The following is a 21463-nucleotide window of genomic DNA, read 5'->3' on the forward strand; positions in this document are numbered from 1 at the left end:
AATGTTCAGCTTTTCTCTCAAGATACTTACACTCTGACGGGTATTCACATTGACATTACACATCCAACGGAGCATACTGGCTTCATTCCTTGCGAGCTTACGTATGTCCTCAGCAGTTACAGCCCATGTTTCACTGCCATGTAGCATGGTTGTTCGTACGCATGCGTCATACAGTCTGCCTTTTACTCTGAGTGAGTCCCTTTGTCGCCAGCAGGGGTAAGAGCTCTCTAAACTTTGCCCAGGCTATTCTTATTGTAGCAGCTACACTTTCAGCGCACCCACCCCCACTACTAACTTGGTCGCCCAGATAGCGGAAGCTATCGACTACCTCTAGTTTTTCACCATATATATATATATTTATATAATGCATGTGTATATGCATACACACACACACAAGCAGAGAATCATTATTATACTGGACAAAAGACTTGGCATTTCTTCCAGTTCTGTACACTGAGTTCAAATTCCCCTGATGTCAACTTTGCCTTCCCTTTTGGGGGTTGACAAAATAAGTACCAGGCACTGGGTATGATGTAACTGGTGTGCCCCATCACTCTAAAATTAATGACCTCATGTCAGAATTTGAAACTAATCTTCACTACATTTGGTGTACTTTTCTACTCTAGGCAAACGGCCTGAAATTTTTGTGGAGGGGGCCAGTCAATTAGATCGACTTCTCCTCCCTCTCCAGTATGGAACTGATACTTAATTTATTCACCCCAAAAGGATGAAAGGCAAAGTTGGCCTCAGCAGAATTTGAATGTAAAAGACGTGAAATACTGCTAAGCATTTTTCCTGCTATGCTAACTTTTCTGCCAGCTTGCTGCCTTACTACATTGGGTATACCGATATTCAAATGATACAGTTGATTAACTGTAGCTTATTACTGATCAAGCAGATCTTTGATTAAGGGCATTCCGGCTATCTTTTTGTATATCAGAGAGTGCATTATAACTAACATGCTCATTGTTTTTAAGGCTGTAGGGTGTGATTTGGGGGTGATTTTGTTGCTATTTCTAACAGGATAAATAATGACTTAGATTTTCTTATTGACTCAACTCTTTGTTTCACCTCAGGTCAGCTTTGATCAGAGACCTATGGTCAAAGACCATTTCAACTGTGACCAATGTGTCCTTTTTTTCTTCTTTTTTTTGTATACCATTTTAAACAATACCTTTTTAAGATATGACTGCTATTTCTAGCAGAATAAGCAACCACATAGATGTTTCATTGCAGCTCAACTTCTGTTTGTCATCATAAACATAGTTTTTCAAAATAAATTTCTAAACAATTTTATTTTTCTACTATAAATAGAGATTTTGTGTATATTTGCTTAGTGATTCATGTAAAATATTTTAAATGTTTTAGTCAGGCGATAGTAGCAGTGCCCATAACTTTCACACACTATTGTGAAATTGATACAGTTCAATTTGAACATCTACAAGTTGGTCTCTAAGAAGGGCATTCCTACCATTACAGCATGTTAAAACCTTGTTGATGGTGTTCAATGAAACAGTAGTGTGTGGATGTCATTTTTTGAATCATTTAATTCCCTAATGATTTTAGCTTACTATTTAGCTTTTCTTGTCTGAGATCTAATAGAATATGTTCTGATGTTAAGATGGGCAGCATAGTGATCAAGGAGGATTTCTGTACTATATTTTCTTCATGTAATTGTTTTGTTGTGACACTAATGCTAAAATTGCACCACTGTGTGGTTGATTGTGCAAAAGTATACTAGAGGTGAAGGCAGGGCTGTTGCTAAGCTCCTGCAACCCCTGTAGTCACAGGGGACCTCCACAGTTGAGGGTCCCCATGTTAAGATCAAAGTACGTAGGTGAGTCATCTGTTTACTTTGGTTAAGATGTTGAACAAGAATTAAACTATTTGTAATAGGCATAAATAAATTTAACTTATTCTTTTAAAGATGTTCTTTAAGATAACAGGAAATATTGAACTTGAGATAAAATAAAGTAAAATATAACTATGAATAAAAGGTGTGTAGATTATGAATTTTGATTGAAGGGATGGGGCCTCGAAACAAAAAATTGCTGGGTAGGGCTCTCTAAAAGTCATGTGACTGAGGTGGGTGAAGGTAATGATAATAGAGCATCCAACATTATTTCACCAGAAAACTTTGCTTAAGTCAATAAGGTTGTTTTTTTTTGTTTGTTTTTTTTTGCTTGAAGCCTAAAGCATTTGTGTTCAACATTGGGTCAACAAAACATTGGTTAATTATACAAATCAAATTGGTCTTTCAGCCTTCTTCATGGTGGGGGTTGATTATATTAAGACCAGTCATGTACTGGGGACATTTAACTTTGCTCTATCCTTCGCTAAAATATGTGATGTTCCATATTAGAAATCAATAACAGGTAGGGCTGAATGTTTAACAAGTTTGCTATGCTGTCATGTGTCATTGGGTTCAATCTTTGCACAACACGTTTTGATAAGTACCTTCTACCATTGTCTTGGGTTGATGAATACCTTATAAATGAAATTTGGTGTACAGAAACTGTGCTGAACCTCGTATGAATGGGGGCAGGGAAAGATTACCAATAGATTAGTCAGATACAAATATTTTATGCCCCTTATGCCAAGGTGGGCTTATCAGTTCAAATAGAAATTTAGAAAATAAGTGCCAGACTAACTTCTGCAGGGTTAATATTAATTGACAAAAAATCTTTAAAGATGGTCTCCCAGCATAGCCATCCTGTTCAAAGACTAGAACTAATAAAAGAATAAATAGTTTGGTTGCTTAATGCAGTAAACTGTACCTCCAGATAGTGTCTATGGAGGGATTAGTAAAAATTACCTTTGCTATATTGGAAAGTCTTTGATCTTTTGACAAGCTGCTACCTTTAGAAACAAACTAGCATACCTGTGACTCCCATGCAATATTTTATTCCTTTTTACTCATTTTTCTTTCCATAATATTCAATATATCTATTAATTTGTACTAATAAATTGAAAAATGTAAGACAATTTCTGAAGCAAAAAATTAAACCTGATTACTAATCAGTTTTTTTTTTTTTTTTAATTGCTGAATCATCTCTTGACTTTCTCATAAATCAGATGTAAAAATAAAAAAACCCATAGTCATTCACTTGCTAATTAAGGTACCCATTAATCATAATCACTGTTGGCCCTCCTACCTTTGACCTCATAGAACCTCCAGGATTTGACAGCTGGAGGGAGGGAGAAATTAATTGTTTTATACATAACTTCTTCCTTTTTCCGCAATATCATTTGTCCTTGAGCAGGGTGTTCCCCATAAAGCAGGATTCTTACTGCTTCAGTCTGGTACAATTTTAACTTGAGGCTAGCTTTACTCAGCTCACTTGCTCAGCTACCATACAGCATATAAATAGTAATGCATTATAGAAGATTTACGTTAGTTTAACTGTCATGAAGTTTACAAATTCTCCTAAATTTGAATGTTAAGATGGAAATCTTGATGTTCTGAGAAACACCTTAAGTGACAAAAAAATTTTTCTCTGTCCAAAAGTACAGCTTTTGAAATTCATCTTTCCATGGCTGCTAGAGTATACAAACTTAAATAAATTTACAAATTACAATAAATCAATTTTGTCCTGCAGAGCATATTTTCCTTAGATTCTGGTTTTTATTTGTGGTATCCTGATCTTATTCATACAGGCATTACTGTGCTTTTTGTTTGTTTATTTATTTTTGCCCTTTGCTACATTTCCCTGGCATCTAGGCATCATATGATACACATTCCTGTTTTTTTTTTTCCAAACGTAACTTGGGATTTATAAAACGAAAGCTTATATTACTCAGAACATGTGAAACAAGGGCTAACTTGGTCTGAAAACAAACATGGACATTTAGAATAAACTTATGAAGCTACTTTTGATAGACAAAAGGTTAATTAAAGCAAAGATGCTATTCTGCTTTCCATGTTATCATCTTCAATCAGCAAATTTGTATTTTATGCTTACATAATTTTATAACCAGCTTATTTCTTTCTTTCTGTCTGTCATCGTCTCTTTCTCTCTCTCACTGCAATTGTCTTCCTCCTAAACAATCTGTAACTGATAAGTTAACACAATTTGTTCATTTGATAACAATTATATATTGGGTTATCACATAATTTTCATTAGTCTGGCATTGGTTTATTATTGAGTAATGGAAGGAGATGGTGAGCATCAAGGTTCTGTTGGTAAGTTCTTTTGCTTCTCAGTTTGGAATCTACTCTGACTTGTGTTGCTAATGTCCCAGGAAATGATCTAATCTGCACATTAGAAAGTCCTGTTTACTTTTGTAAACTATGTTTGAGGAAGTGTGAGTACTGATAGGGTGTATGACTGTGTGTATTGTATTTCCTGTTTTCTTTTTATTATTGCCTGTTTATAAGCCACAACCAGTGGAGGCGCAATGGTCCAGTGGTTGGGGCAGCGGACTCGCGGTCATAGGACCGCGGTCTCGATTCCCAGACCGGACATTGTGAGTGTTTATTGAGCGAAAACACCTAAAGCTCCACGAGGCTCCGGCAGGGGATGGTGGCGAACCCTGCTGTACTCTTTCACCACAACTTTCTCTCACTCTTACTTCCTGTTTCTGTTGTGCCTGTAATTCAAAGGGTCAGCCTTGTCACACTGTCACGCTGAATACCTCCCGAGAACTACATTAAGTGTACACATGTCTGTGGAGTGCTCAGCCACTTGCACGTTAATTTCACGAGCAGGCTGTTCCGTTGATCAGATCAACTGGAACCCTCGACGTCGTAAGCGACGGAGTGCGAACGACATAAGCCACAACCAGAGCCTAGACAACTGTCTAAGTTTGATTCTTATTTTGCTGATGACTTGGAGAAATATAGGAACATTCTAACCTCCTGCTCTCCCTCTTTTTTTTTTTTTTATACCAGTGTAGCTCTGTACTGAAGAACTAAGACCTCGGTCTCAATTGGTTAAACAAGGGCAGTAGAAATTATAGCACTGAAGATAGAAACCTCCTCATATCTTGCTCTCCCTTTACTATACAAATGTAGCTCTGTGCTAAAGAAGTAATACCTCCATCCCAATTGGTCTAACAAAGGCAGTGGAGCAGTAGTAGTAATGGTATTGCTGAACTAAGCTCTTTTAGTTTCACTTTCAGATTTATTTACTGCTTTCGGCCATTAAGCCATAACCATTCTAAGTCCACACCTTTAACCATCTAGAATTCAGATTACTCTATCAAATGAAATGTTTATTTAATCACTGTTTTCAATTAATCATGCATTATCTTGAAGCTTTGAGATTTCGATGATGTGATTACTTATTTTTAGATTGACATTGTAGAATAGGCGTGATAGGCTGGATATGGCTGGTTTGAACATAAAGCAGGTAGGATATCTGGGCCGGATGTCGCCAGTTTGAATGCTAACGGGTTAAGGCGTTTTAGTTTATTATACCCACAAACTTCCAGTACTTATTTCATCCTGATATTAACTCCATCAACTGGCTAAATTACTTTTTGATGCAATGAAACACAACTTGATGCTCTATTTTATGACAGTAAACTAAGTGCCAATCACATACTGGAGTCGAATCACTCTCCCTCCTCCTCTATGAACAAAGATCTCGTGTCAACATAACATATTTAATACTGCACTGAGTTGTTTAGCCCAGGTCAGATATTATCAAGCAGACCTATGATCCAAACGATTTACCCATGACCATCTTATATTAGATAATATAGATACATTATCTGAAAAAGTCTTTTTAGCATAGTTGGATTTAAGAGAAATTTAGCTATTTCTAGTAGGTTGAGTGAACATACAAGTTTTTTTACATAACTCACATATTACAGTTAGTAGATATAGAAGCTCTGTTGCAAGTGTCATATTGTCACCTTAGTCAAGAGACTTTACTCTACTTGCTTTGTAATTTGCATTCATTTAAGCAGTATGTGATTTGTGAATTTGTGTTACTAAGTTATAAAGGAAGCTTGCTTTTGAATTTTCATAGGAACTTATTGAATTCACTTGTAAAAATCCTTTAAGAATGCCTATTTATCACAATTTCTAGTGTCTTTTCCTCAATGAAAAATTTTAAAAGATCAACCTTGTTATTGACTTAATATTTTGGTTAATTTCCTGCTTGGGTACCAGTGCTCTAACCCTTTCATTACCATATTCCTAATTGAAATAGAATACCCTCATTTCATTTAGGTAATTGCAATTAATTATGAAAATGGCAAAGAATTTAAATAAGATAACTTTATTAACAGACTGGTATTTGTAACATTTAAATGAACTTTTTGGCTGTATCTGGCCTCTCACACCTACCCTACAATGTCATTCTAAAAATAAACAAATCACATCATCAGAAATCTTGAAGCTATGAGATAATACATAATTGATTTAAAACCATGAAGAATAAGCATAACATTCACTTGTTTAGCAACCATGTGGTTTCAGGTTCATGTGGTTTCAGGTTCATGTGGTTTGCATGGCACCTTGGGCAGATGTCTTCTATTATAGCCTTAGGTGTCTTCTATTATAGCCTCTTCTATAATGCCTTGTGAGTGAATGTAAAATGTGTTGAAGCCCAACTGTATGTCAAACCATCGAAATCATGCCAGCTTGGAAAAAGGAAATTAGATGTGATAATGATATACAGGGGGGGGGGGGGCTGAAAACTTCCTGGCTTTAAGAGTATCATCAAAGGCTTGGTTGGAGGCCCAACCTTCCAAGTGCTTTCACAGGGCTTAGAAAAACTGAGAGAGTACTGCAATATGTGTGTGAATCTGAGAGGGGGAATATGTTGAATAAGATCATAATTAACTGATCCTCCTGTATTTCCTTTTACTCAAAGCCAGGATCTTTTCAGCACCCCTTCGTATATGTATGCATGTCTTTGTCCCCAAACTACCACTGGAGAACCAGTGTTGGTTTGTTTACATCCTCTCAACTTAGTGTTTCAGCAAAAGGAATAGGATGGATAAGTGCCAGATTTAGAAAATTAGTACTGAGGTTGATTTGTTAAACTAAATCCTTCACGGTAATACTCCAGCATACCTGCAATCCAATGACTTACACAAGTAAACGATAAAACGTTTTACATAAAATATATGAGCAGCTTATTGTATACAGTGGTTCAGGTTCACTACACTCACAACATCGGTGCAAGTGTATCCAAGTTTCTGTATGGATATCTATGGTTTTATATTGCATCCTTTTTGGTTGTTTCTTGTATTTCTTTATTAGTTCTATTTACCTTTAGTTAAACAAATAAGTGTTTCTACAGATGGTTTATTTATCTTCCTTCGATAAGCAACATTCACGACTGTTTTACCCCCACTTTAGACGAGTGTTTCCGAAATACACTGCTGGGAGGAAGGGGTAGGTAATAAAACAAAGAAATAACCTGTTGGATTTCTAATCAGATAGTCTCCATTTCCACATAGTCTGCAGACATCATGTTGTACTCTTTTTATACAAGGGCTTCTAAATCACATGATGCAATATGGCACTCCCACCGAGCAGCTAGCGAAAGCAGACACATCCAGCTGTAAAAATATTCACATTTACCAAAAGTCATCATTATTATTGTTATTATTATTATAACTAGCATTGAAATATATAAAACAGTTGCTCCTACTTAAAAAGAGAGGAAATTATTGCAATGTTGGCATTCTTTAAATTTCGGTAAATGAATGCATTGCTTCGTTGGCCTTTCTTTAATACTTAAATCAGTTTTGGCTGCTGTTTCCTGTAGTGAGCTGCTGCTGTTGTTCACCAGGGTTGAGTTGAGGAACAACAACAATGAATGAGATGTACAAGCTCTTGTATAAAAGCACATGTTGGCAGTAGACTGTATGGAAATTGATTGTTCAAACTCATTTTTTAACGGGCTTTTCTTGGACTGTATAATCCATTATACCCCACTTTCAAGTGTAAGGTGTGGTTTGAGGGTGGTTTCCGTTGCTATTTCTTGAAATTTGGATGATCATGTAAAAGCTCCTTTATTCGCTCAATATATTTTGAGTTGGCAAGAGACTGAAGCTCCAACAACTTTTTAAGTGTTTGGTTCTGTCTGCTGCAGAATTTGAGTTAAAAATGTAAATTTATTTACAGGCATAGTTGTGTGGTTAAGAAGTTTGCTTCCCAACCACACGGTTCCAAGTTCAATCCTATTGCATGACACCTTGGGCAAGTGTCTTCTGTAACCTCAGACCAACCAACGTCTTGCGAGAGTAAATTTGGCAGACATAAATTGTGTGTACGTGTGCACATGCGCAAGTGTATGTTTGTGTTTGCCCCACCCCCACTGCTTGACAACTGGTGTTGGTTTGTTTACATCCCTGTAACCTTGTGCTTCAGCGAAAGACTCCAATACAATGAGTATCACTTAAAATAGGCACTGGGGTCCACTTTGTATGATTAAATCTACAAAGTGGTGCTCTAACTTGGGTGCAGTCCAATGAGTAAAACAAGTAAGAGAGTATAGTTATGTCAAATGTAATGTTTAAATTTAAAATCAGATAAGACAAATATGGTATCACTTTTGACCTTGTTCCATAGTTTAATTTACTGTTCGATGGAAAAAATGTTAATTTTTCATTAAATTTTCTGCATAATTTTAAATCCATTCATATCAGTACCAATCTTTTTAAAATTAAACCATATCTTTCTGAATCTAATGAGGTAAGCCTCTACAGGAGTCATTTGAGTTGTTAAAAATAGCAGTTAAATTATCAAGTCACACCCTACCATTAAAAAAAAAATGGAAGGAGATATTTGAATAAAATGTGGTTCTGTATACACTGAAGTTGAAAAAAAGATGGGATGATCATAGCTGGAATGCTTGCAATTATAGGTCTTCTTGATGAGGGCTAATTTGTAGGCTTAATAGTAAGCAATTCTCTGTATGTTCTTTTTGACTTCCCTGATAATTGAACATCCATCATACAGGTTAGTCCTAGAAGCCTGACTGCTGCTACCCAAACTACTAGAAATGGCAGCCAATCTCTCTTATAACATACTTTGCTGTCTTAAAAAGGAAGGGACACATTGGTCAAATCTTAGATATGAAATGTTTGAGAGAGTACCATGGTGAATCCTTTTGGACAAAAGGTCAAATTGACTAATAAGATGTTCTTTTTGTTATCAACTTCAGTGCACTTGAGCACAGTATACAATTTCATTATTTTTACCCTGCATGTGTAAGCGAAAGCAGGGTATTGTAATCACTTGTTTTTGTCTGTGTGTTTGCAAAATTACTGGAAAACAGCTGAATGGATTTTTACCACACTTGGCAGAAATACTCATTGGGTGAGTGGCTTGAAATGAACATTTAGTTTGATTATCTTCGAAAAAAAAAAAAAAATGGACTTACAAATTTCCCGATAAGCAAGTGGTCATATTATTTTGTTCACTTTCTTTTCCATATGAATCTACCCTCATCTGCATGTGTATAGATCATGGTGTATCTATGCGTGTAGACATGTGTGCGTAAATACATACAGAAATACATAGATTTGCAAAACTCTGTGTATGTACAATGATAGATTCAAGAGTTTCATTTATTTATGAGTTGACTTAATTTCGCTGGAGTATAAATGCCTGTAATGGTGATACTTAAAAAAAAATAAACAAAAATCAAACTTTAAAATTTCCTGATAAGCAAGTAGTCATACTATTTTGTTCACTTTTTCATATGTCTACCATGATAGACATGTACGTACGTACATACATATGCGACTGTGTGTGTACAGCGATGGATTCAAGGGTTTCGTTTATTTACGAGTTGATTTAATTTCACTGGAATTTAAATACCTATAATGGTGATGCTTAATTTATGACTTGATATCTTAATTTCACCAGAGTATAAATACCTATAATGGTGATATTAAAATAAATAAATATTGAACTTACAAATTTCCCGATAAGCAAGTGTTCACTTTTTCATATAAATTGACCCTCATCTGCATGTGTATAGATCATGGTGTACCTAAGTGCATAGTCACGTGCATGCATGCATACATAGATATGTGACTCTGTGTGTAAAGTGATGGACATGAGGGTTTCGTTTATTTACTAATTGGTTTCTTAATATCACTGAAGCATAAAAGGTGATACTTAAAAATAAAATAAAAATTCAGTTCAATTAAAAAGCATGGATAAATGACACATTGTAAGCCATACTATAATTTGTGAAGAACTTTATCTGTGTGCAGGGTATACATTGCCCCCTCCTTTTATTTATTTATTTATTATACAGATATGCTTTTATTTCTGAAGGCCAGCTATGGGCCAATATTTAAAATAGTTTATAAGATTTTAGTACAATTCATGCTTGTCTCATTGAACAGTAACACTAAACTGTGAAACAGGGTCAAACTGATGTTGGTTTTCTATTTTTTTTTTAATGTGATTTTAACCATTAAGTATTCAGATTGCTCAGTTTACCATAATACATAATTTTCACTTGTTTTGAATTAATCCTGCTTTATCTCATAGCTTTGAGATTTCAATGATGCTATTGTTTATCTTTAGAATAAGTGTGAGAGGCTAGATCTGGCCAGTAGGAACACAGAACAGGGAGAATATTTTGGCCAGATATGACTAGTTTAAATGCTAAAGGGTTAATAAACTTTACATATTTTTGCTTATTTTTAAACTCGCTTGGTCTGCAGGAAGAGGTCGTGTTCCTCTTTGACCAGTAAGATTGGTGCCATAAATGGTACTCTTGAACCTTTTGGCCCTTTGGAACACCTGTGGGGTTCCAGAGGGCCAATGTCCTGGGAAGGAAGAAATAGGTGTAGTGATTAGTGTAGGACTTGGGGTGGAACATGGACATAAGGAGGGGAATGGGAGGTGGACAAGAATGCTTGAGTGACAGGTGCCCAACCAGCTCCAGGGAGCAGAGCATATTATAGTACTGGTAGAAAAGGTTGAGAGAAGTGATTGCACACCTAGGAAAGATCCTGGTCCATGTCTTTGAATGATTTATGCCAAATTGACATCCTAGACTACCCAACTATGTCCCAGACCTGAGAGCAACACTTCATTTTAGACCTCAGCTGAACTTTGCAGCACATCTAATTGTTGGGGGCTGAAGTATCTTCTCACTCTAAAGAGACGGGCTAGTTGTAGGATGAGGTACTATGTTGAATTAAATGTAATCTAATTCCTTCAGTTCAGTGAAGGCTAGCCTAGTGCTCAACAGCAGTTTATGTACACTCTCTTTACTCTTTTTACTCTTTTACTTGTTTCAGTCTTTTGACTATGGCTATGCTGGAGCACCGCCTTTAGTCGAGCAAATCGACCCCCAGGACTTATTCTTTGGAAGCCTAGTACTTATTCTATCGGTCTCTTTTGCCGAACCGCTAAGTTACGGGGACGTGAACACACCAGCATCGGTTGTCAAGCGATGTTGGGGGGACAAACACACACACACACACACACACACACACACACACACACACATATATACGACAGGCTTCTTTTCAGTTTCCGTCTACCAAATCCACTCACAAGGGTTTGGTCGGCCCGAGGCTATAGTAGAAGACTCTTGCCCAAGATGCCACGCAGTGGGGCTGAACCTGGAACCATGTGGTTGGTAAGCAAGCTACTTACCACACAACCACTCCTACGCCTATTGATTGATACATAAAAAAACCTAAGGTGTGAGATTTTTTTTAGCTCCATCATCAGTTGGGTTTAGATAAGATTAATCCTCTCTTATAGGACACCAGTCTATCCCAGAAGATTTAGAATTTGCTTCCTCCTAGATAAATGATGTGAAGTACATTAAATTATATTTCCTGCTTAAGGCTCATTGCTTTTAATTTCCTCTTTCATTTCGCCTCCACTGTTCTAATTTTATAATATCCTTTATTAAATTTTTGACACTTGAGGATACATACAAATTGATTAAGCTTAGTCATATGATTAAGATTAGTCATATGATTAAGATTAGTCATATGGGCAGATTTGGATGAGAGCATAGGAAACTGATCCTCTTTCATTGTATTTTTAATCCAACTCAGCATCAGAATAACTTGTAGAGAAGTCTTAGTGTTAGGTACTTTGCTGTATATTATCCTCTTTACCTTTTTGTTTTCTCTACAGTGTCTCTTACAGAAGTTGTTTCTCTCACCATTTAATATTACTAACCTTCATAAAATAGGGAGTTTATGCATTTTTGTTTCTGCTTTTCTCTTTAGAAAAAAAAAAAAAAATGCTGGCAGTGTTTTATGCTTTGGCTAGTACAACACAATATCTCCAGAAAAGATATCTGTACACATAGCTTAGATATAGCTGCAAGAAGACACTACATAGATAATGTTTCCCTTTTTGCCTTGTGTTTGTTTTATATACTCAGGGTGGGGAGGTCATGTATTCATGATACTAAGTTTAAATCCTCAACAAGTAAGTCATGGTGAGAATTACTACTTCAGTGTATTGTCTAAAATTATTTGATCTCTTTTGATGGTGTTGCAATAACATTGTGGGTTTAAGGCAGTGAGACACGTTAGCACGCTGGGTGAAATGCTTAGTGGTATTTTGTCTGTCTTTACAATTTGAGTTCAAATTCCACTGAGGTCGACTTCGCCTTTCATCCTTTTGGGGTCGATAAATTAAGAACCAGTTGGGTACTGGGGTCAATCTAATCGACTTCCCCCACCCCCTTCCCCAAAATTTCGGGCCTTGTACTTAGAGTAGAAAAGAATGTGATGGGTTACGAGCCGAAATTGTCAAACTTACCCCATTGATGTCAACCCACAGGAAATCACTCTTCGTTTTTATGAGTCATGCTTCATGATTCAAAGTGATCTAAACTACATTTTAAATCAAAATTCTAAATTGTTTTATGCCCCAGCTTAAAATAACAGTTATTTTAGTAGATCCTTAATTTTCTAAATAAATTGAAACAAAGACAGTGTATTCCAACAGCAATATGGCGACAAACGAGCTAAACTACAACCAAGTGTCAGGTGAGATTTGGTCTTTATTAAAGCTTAACCAACTCTTTCAATGTCAACCCACCCGATTCAAAGCTGCCCTTTGAAAATGTTCATGTTTAAATTAAAACTATACATGATTCTTTTATGTAAAATCCTTTTGTTACAAACACCAGCTTAATAGTGGCAGTTATTTTCAGTTATTTTACTAAAACACTTTAAATTCTTTATTTCCAAAAGGAATTGCAAACACTTCAGCAATGCATTTTATTAAAAATGTGGTCAGCAAAGGGTTAAGGATGAGGATTCTGTATTTTTATGTTTTTTTTTTATACTCAATTAACATTCAAATTCTGTCAAATGTAATGTGTATTGTTTTGAATTAATTGAGTATTATCTCATAGCTTCATGATTTCAGTGATGTAAAATTATTTTTAGAATGGGGGTGAGAGGCCAGATTTAGCCATTTTAAATACAAAATCAGTATGATATTTGGGTTGGATATAGCTAGTTTAAATGCTAAAGGGTTAAGTGAATTGAATGGTTTTAATGTAAGTTATTAACCATGGCTTCTGTGTTTCTGTTGAGAGTACATTTTGGTAGTTGTGCTCTCAAATGGGAATTCAGTTTTGTCTGAAGTCTTACATACAGACACAGACATTTGGTAACCGCATTGATTGATGTATGTAGAATAGTTGGAAGGGTTGTTGTCTCTCGCTCAAAATTTATTTCTCTTCACTTTTTCACAGACATGGCAGGAAATATTGGTTATGAAGATGGACACCCCAACATAAATTCAAGTGGGCATGCTAAACCACCATTAAGACGTCAGCCTTCATATTATACTCCAGACATGGAAGATCGGATGCGACGACGTTTGAAATTCTTTTTTATGGACCCCATAGAAAAGCTAAGAGCTAAAAAACGAATACCATGGAAGATGTTGTTACAGGTGGTGAAAGTTATTTTGGTAACAATACAGGTAAGTTTACTCCCTATTATACATAGGCAAGGCTATGTGATTAAGAAGCTCACTTTGTAACTACCTGGTTTTGGGTTCAGTCCCACTGCACAGCACTTTGAGGAAGTGTCTTTTACTATACCCCTGAGGTGACCAATGCCTTGTGAATGAATTTGTTCAATGGAAAATGTGTAAAAGTCTGTTGTGGGAGTTTCTCTTTGCCAAAGCTTAACAACTGGGGTTGGTTTGTTTACATCCCCATAATTTAGCAGTTTGGTAAAAGAAACTGACAGAATTAATTCCAGGCTCAACAAATAAGTACTGAGGTTGATCTGTTTGACTAACCAACATCAAGACAGTGCCCCGGCATAACCACAGTCCTATGACTGAAATAAGTAAATGATAAAAGAAAGATATTCTTATTTCATGTCACTCGCATTTTTATGTCAGCTTCTCCACTTTTAGCATCAGTTGGACAGGAATCTTTTGAGCTACTGATTCCCAGCCAGCTGCCTCTTCTTTTGACCATAGGTTTATTTCGTAGGGGGTTGATCTGGGATTAAGCAACAGAATCAAATATAATGAGCCAGCATGGGATCCTGTGTCTGATAATTCAAACTGTTAGAAGTAGCAGTGCAGCCAAATTTCTCTTGATTTACACACCACTGCCTTAACAATCGAAGGATTACATTGGATAAGGTAGCGTTGAGGCTGGAAATCCTCTCCTTGAAAATCTTCTCATTTAGGATCAGATCTTAGGATCAACAATAAGCTGCTGCTGCTACTATTGTCACTGTTGCTCTTGTCATCTTATCTCTTTGGTTTATCCGAAAATTATTTTACTAATTCTCAATAAGATGAGCAACTTTAAGACCATCTGTATGTGGAGGGAGTGGGGTGAAGGTGAGGTGGTGTGGTTAAGATGTTCGCTCCCTAATGACATAGTTCTGGATTTAGTACCACTGTGTGGAATCTTGGGCATCTACTAAAGCTTTAGACCAACAAAAGCCTTGTTTGTGGATATGATTGATGGAAACTGAATGACGCCTTTCATCGTATGTGTTACTCCTTGACATTTGCATAATAGTTGTAAAAGTGTCACCATGATACAAGTGAAGCTCTTCATTTCCAGTCGTCTGAAAATGTTTGGTCATGGGGAAACATCTTACTTGGAAACGGGTATAGGTTGGTGACTTGAATAAATTCCATCTGATCCATACAAGCATGAAAAAGTGGATGCTAAAAGGATGAAATATATACATACACACAATCTCTTAATGTAAATAAATTGGAATTCATCTTCATCATCATCATTGTTTAACGTCCGCCTTCCATGCTAGCATGGGTTGGACGATTTGACTGAGGACTGGTGAAACCGGATGGCAACACCAGGCTCCAATCTAATTTGGCAGAGTTTCTACAGCTGGATGCCCTTCCTAACGCCAACCACTCAGAGAGTGTAGTGGGTGCTTTTACGTGTCACCCGCACGAAAACGGCCACGCTCGAAATGGTGTCTTTTATGTGCCACCCGCACAAGAGCCAGTCCAGGGGCAACGGCAATTAAATTTGTAAAAGTAATTAGTGTAAATGCTACTGAGCTTTGACTAAACAAAACACAGTATTATTTTTTCTGGATGTTTTTTTCTATGATGAAATTTTTTTTGTCTATGTTAATTTATTTCATCAACGGGCTCCCCTAGTGATATTTGAACTAGAATCGGACTGAATTAGGTAGCTGCTGAAAAACATCTGGTCTCTGTCTGTCTCTCACTCAACATTGGAGATATTTTAACCATTTCAAGTGTGTGTGTGTGTGTTAAAGAGATAGAAGTTGGTTGTAGTGAAGGTGTCCTCCAAAATATATGGTGGTGGTTGCTGTTTAAACCCAGGTGAACTTGGGTTGAACTCCTATGACTGAAGGCATTTCAGCCTTAACCATCTCTTCTATTTTCAGGCATGATCTACCCTGGTCTAGTTTATCAAATGCATCTCTGCTGTGATGTTGTGGGTGGTTTGGTTGCCAATTATAACAAGCGTAGGAAGCACACAGAAATTGTCAGTTGTCATTTCACAAATGCTTATAGTATGTGCTAATAGAAAACTAGTGTTTCTTTTCAAATGTTTGACAAAATTCGGTTGAAAAACTAATTAGTTCAAGCTAAACTATTAACTACTTAGGAAATAGCTTCCACCAATTACCCCTTCATATTTTTATAACATCTACACCAGCCAATGGTGGTACCTCTATGTAGTCACTGACCTGCCAGAAATGGCAACCAAAATTCTCATGTGATACACTAGCATCTTAAAAATGTAAGGATACTTATAAATCCAGGATTATGTAGTTCTGAATACATTAGACTTGAAACAAAGGTCAGATGGTCTGGGGCTAAATAAAAATATTTATATTCAGATCTCTATTGTTTTCACTATCAAAGCTGTACTATATTAAAATTTCTGCTCTTCTGCCTTTTATTTACCAGAAGGCTGGAGTCATTCAACTTACATCACATGACAAAATTGTAATGTGGTAATGACTGAATAGATAGCGGATGGCTTCCTCAGCCATCTGTTATGTACTAGTTTTATCCTGGGAGATCTTTGTTCCTAAACCCACTCTACATTACAGAACTTTGAGCTGAGTACCAAATTAAGTACCATTTGTTCAGAGCCAATGAGGTACCTGCTGTGCTCGGCACACTAGAAAGAACAGCCAAATCTCCCTCAAATCACATACCATTGTTTTGAAGTAGGATTGATAATAGTGAAATATTACTTTACTTGGAAACGAGTGATGATTGGCAACAGGAAGGGCATCCAGCCATAGGCAATCTACCTCAGTGAATTCTGCCTGACCCATGCAAACATAGAAAAATGGACAACATTAGGATAGAATTGTGTGTGTGTTGCACTATTGTCTGAGAAGATTGAATATTATTGCTGAAAGCTATCTGTTCAGTCAGGGATGATTTGATAAAGCTGTAAAACATCTGATCCAGCTTATGTCTTTCTTTCTTTCTTTTTTTTTTTTTTAAGGTATTTCAATATTATTTGAGAGGGAAAGGGAACAGGTTGTTATTGTGAAAAAGCTAATGCTTAAGTGTTGTTGTTTAACTCCAGGTCACCAGCAACTCTAGGATAGAAAACCTACTCTGACAAATTCCATCTGATCCATGGGAAAATGGATGTTGAAATGTTTAATTTCATGTAGTGCTGTGTTTTTAATTTTGTGCATTGTTTTGAAGATGGTTATGATGACTTACCTTCTGGTTTTTTGAAATCTTTGTTTCCAGTTGTGCATTTTTGGTTTGGAACGAGGAAATTTTGTGGACTATGTTGAGAAAAATACTATATCATTGAAGCACCTATTTCTGAAAGACTGGGAACCTGCCTATGAAACCCTTCCTTACCCGCCTGCAACTGGTACATATGCTGTCTATGAGATCAGTTCTGTTTTTGAACATATTGATTTTGTATCAAATCAGGTAAGTTACTAATTTGTGTGTTAGAGAGAGAATGTAATATTTGTGACGCCTTGGGAAAATGTCTCCTACTATAATCCGAAACCAACCATACCTTTGTGAATAGATGTGGTAGATGGAAATGGATAGAACCCCATTGTGTGTAATGCCATTTAACATCCATTTTCCATGCTGGCTTGGGTTAGATGGTTTGACCAGAGCTGCACCAGGCCCCTGTCAGCTGTTTTGGCTTGGTTTCTATGGCTGGATACTCTTCCTAACACCAATCACTTTATAGAACATACTGGGTGCCTTATATATATAGTCATTAGACTACACCCATGCTGGGACACCACTTAGAAGAAATTTTAGTCCAATGAATCGACCCCAGTTCTTATTTTTTTAAAGCCTGGTACTTATTCTATTGGCTTCCTTTGCTGAACCACTAAGATAAATGTGAGATGCTTATGGCACTTTGGTTTCCCAAGCAGACACCTACCTAAATACTATCTAGGCTCGACATTGATTACCTTTGATTATCGGACGAGAACCAGTATATTCAGTGTAATGTAACTGTAATATATAAAATACTCACCTTCTACAGTAAAGTCAGCAGATCCTCAAATGGCTGTCAAACTACCCATGTTAAGACTGCTGTATCAGCAGTAAGACTGCCTTTTTTTTTTTTTTTGTTACAGTTTCTGTCTACAATATTTCACTCAAGACATTGGTCAGCCTAAGTCTATGGTAGAAGACACATGATGGAGCTGCATCATGAGATTGAACCCAGAATTAAATAGTCACAAAGCTAATTTCTCACCCACATAGCCAGGCCGAGAAATTGTAATTTGATGCAAGAAGTAGCTGCTTTTTCTAGCAAGTTATGTGATCATATAGAGGCTTTATCATTAGCTAAGTCTGATACACAATATACTGCTGTTCAGCAAGTAATGTAGAATTAAACTGTGTTTAACACATCAAACTTCTTTTTTTTTTTTTTTTTTTTTTTTTTTTTTTTTTTTTTTTTTTTTTTTTTAATTCTTATTACAGTACAGTAAAATGAATCACATAGCAATTGGAGGATACCATTTCTGGAACCACAATGCTTCTACAATTCCAACTGTTTCAATGTGCAAAACTAATTATTATTCTGGATCTTATTTTCCCAATGGAACATTTATTTTCAACCCAAGATTAATTCGCAGTAAGTGTTCCATCAGAATTACCTTTAATTTTTTTAAACTTTTCCCGTTTGTTAAAAATGTTTTTTTTTTCTTATATCTTTTCTCTTATGTAGACACAGGTGTTGCTGTGTGGTTAAATTTGCTTTCCAACTGCACCTTCTCCTTGACTTACGAGCAAGTTCCGTTCCAACTGACAGGTCATAAGTTAATCCGGTCGTATGTTGGATTTATATTTTTCAACACCACTTTCATTTAAATGCAACTGAGTGAGACAGTGACAGGCAGTGAATACCTGGGTCTGAGGGAGGCTTGCATTGTCAGATACTGCCATAGTTATCATACACACAGTCCAATGCCCAATGTCCAAAAATCTTTAAACTTATTTTAAGCTTCTTATCTATTTTTGTGGTTGTAAGTGTGGATGGTCGTCAGTTATATAGGCCATAAGTCAAGAAGGTGTGCATAGTTTCAGGTTCAGTCCCACTGTGTGACACCTTGGGCAAATGTCTTCTGTAGCTGGAGGCTGATCAAAACCTTGTGAGTGGATTTGGTGGATGAAAACTGAAGGAAGCCTGTGTGTGTGTGTATGTGTGTGTCTTTGTCATGACATCATGTAATAATTGTAAATGTGTGTCACTGTCACACAAGCAGTGTAATTTATTTCCAATATTTTGCAAAAACCTGTCTTGCCATGGAGAAATATTACCTTGCTTGGAAACAGGTAAGGGTTGGTGACAGGAAGGGCATCTCCTTCTAGAAAAGCTGCCTGGACAGATTCTGTGTGACCCATGTAAGCATGGGAAGTGGATGTTAAACAATGAGTGATGAGTAAACTTGCAGTGATGCAGAAAGTTTTAGATTAATCTGTTTACAAATTACCTTCAGACAATATTTAAATTTGAATAAGCATTCCCTGCTATTGCAATTGAACATATAAGATCATAACCTAGTAAACTAAATCTATCTTCCAAAAATATTCAATGTTTGTGATTTACACCTTCCTACCCTGTAAAGGCTTTTGGTAATTTCTGTGATTTTACAATTTAAAGCAAATTATTCCCTGTATGTTATTGTACATCTGCTTAGTGGTTTTCTTACGACTACTTCAGCAAGTATTTGAGAAATCTATGCTTCACAGAGGAGGTCTAATAAGATTGAAACTTGTTGAAAGTTGTCTCCCATATTTCCCATACTTGGCTGAATGCTTAATGTAATATTGTATAATATTGGCCATTGAGCTAATATTTGCTTTTCCTCACCACATTATAGCCTCAGGCTAACCATTATGTTTTATCAGCTTTTGATAATCACTGTATTAAATATGTTAATACCATCACCTGGCACCTTGGGTGCTTTTAGCACAGTCCACTTTATTGCAGGCATTTGTCTAGGTTTTTGGTTTAAAGATACCTCCTTCCCACCAAGTCTCTGGTATATTCTTCAATTCATGAGCAATCTTGATTTAATGAGAAACAATGGATGGTTTTTTTTTCTTTATATGGCTGACATCTCAAAGTAATTTCCCTCTGATTTAAAAAAAAAATTTCGAAATTTTAAACCTCTTGTATTGATTACACTTATCTACTTTATTTTCAGCATGTGCTAATGTAACACAAGTTGATTTTGGAAATGGAACGGTGAAGTTTGATTTTAAAGAATTTCTGAAACGAAAGAATATTCGTTTAAGCTTGGATCGGTGAGGTTCCTTCTTTTTGAAAATATATAAAAAAAAAAAAAATTCTAAACCAAAATTTTATTTCAACCTTCTACATAAATATAATGCACTGGTGCCATGTAAAAAGCACTTAGTTCACTCTGCAGACATTGAAGCATGGTGCGGTCTTCTACCTGGCCAGCTCCTATCAAACTATTCAACCCATGCCAGCATGGAAAGTGGACATTAAATGATGGTATATGAAATCTGTTCTTGCTGGTCTGATTCAGACTCGAGTTCCTTCGGTGCACCTCTTATATTAATCGATCTTTATGGAAATGTACTTCCATCAGAAATATTCCAAAGTTCAGGCATGGCTGTATACACTTATTCTTTTACTTGTTTGTCATTTGACTGCGGCCATGCTGGAGCACTGCCTTTAGTCGAGCAAATCGACCCCAGGACTTATTCTTTGTAAGCCTAGTACTTATTCTATCGGTCTCTTTTGCTGAACCTCTAAGTTACGGGGACGTAAACACACCAGTATCGATTGTCAAGCGATGTTGGGAGGACAAACACACAATATATATATATACATATATACGACGGGCTTCTTTCAGTTTCCGTCTACCAAATCCACTCACAAGGCTTTGGTCGGCCCAAGGTTATAGTAGAAGACACTTGCCCAAAGTGCCACGCAGTAGGACTGAACCCGGAACCATGTGGCTGGTAAGCAAGCTACTTACCACACAGCCACTCCTGCGCCTGTCTAGTTTTACTCTTTATTTTTCTTTTATTCCTTATAAACTGAATTTCCCTGTGTAGTACTTTCATACACAATCACTTTGTCTCTAATGGAAAACCCAGTGTATGGACATGCTAGCCCATCACTTGGGATATCCCAGAAACAGCTGTAATACTTCAAATTAACCTTGCCCTAATTGAATTATTATAAATGATTTGTGATACTCGTCCTTTCTGGGTTTTGATGTCCTTTTCCTCTAATGCATACCTGCTAACTTGGAAGCCAAATATGGATTCCTAGGTCCAGCCTCAGCTGTGAACTTGGAACCTGACGGATGACCAATTATAGCACTTACTCAGTATACCTATTTGTTTAGATTAGCAGTGAACTAAACCCTTCATATCCTTTATACACACACACACACACACACACACACACACACACACACACACACACACACACACACACACACACACACACACACACACACACACACAATGAGATTCTTTCAGCATACATCTACCAAATCCACTCATAAG

The 21463-nt window shown here is 36.6% G+C and overlaps 1 protein-coding gene across 5 annotated transcripts in view; it reads left to right on the forward strand.

The window, feature by feature from the left end:
- The window catches only part of LOC106873383 (mucolipin-3), an 84361-nt gene that overhangs the window by 43887 nt on the left and 19011 nt on the right, over positions 1-21463 (forward strand). For all 5 annotated transcript variants that reach the window (XM_014920725.2, XM_052969287.1, XM_052969286.1 and 2 more), the window contains 4 exons: positions 13668-13900; positions 17174-17365; positions 18392-18545; positions 20122-20221. In XM_014920725.2, the coding sequence (XP_014776211.1) occupies positions 13668-13900; positions 17174-17365; positions 18392-18545; positions 20122-20221 (679 nt within the window). The remainder of the gene's footprint in view (positions 1-13667; positions 13901-17173; positions 17366-18391; positions 18546-20121; positions 20222-21463) is intronic.

The sequence above is a fragment of the Octopus bimaculoides genome, chromosome 7 (assembly GCF_001194135.2).
Source record: "Octopus bimaculoides isolate UCB-OBI-ISO-001 chromosome 7, ASM119413v2, whole genome shotgun sequence".
Taxonomy (NCBI): domain Eukaryota; kingdom Metazoa; phylum Mollusca; class Cephalopoda; order Octopoda; family Octopodidae; genus Octopus; species Octopus bimaculoides.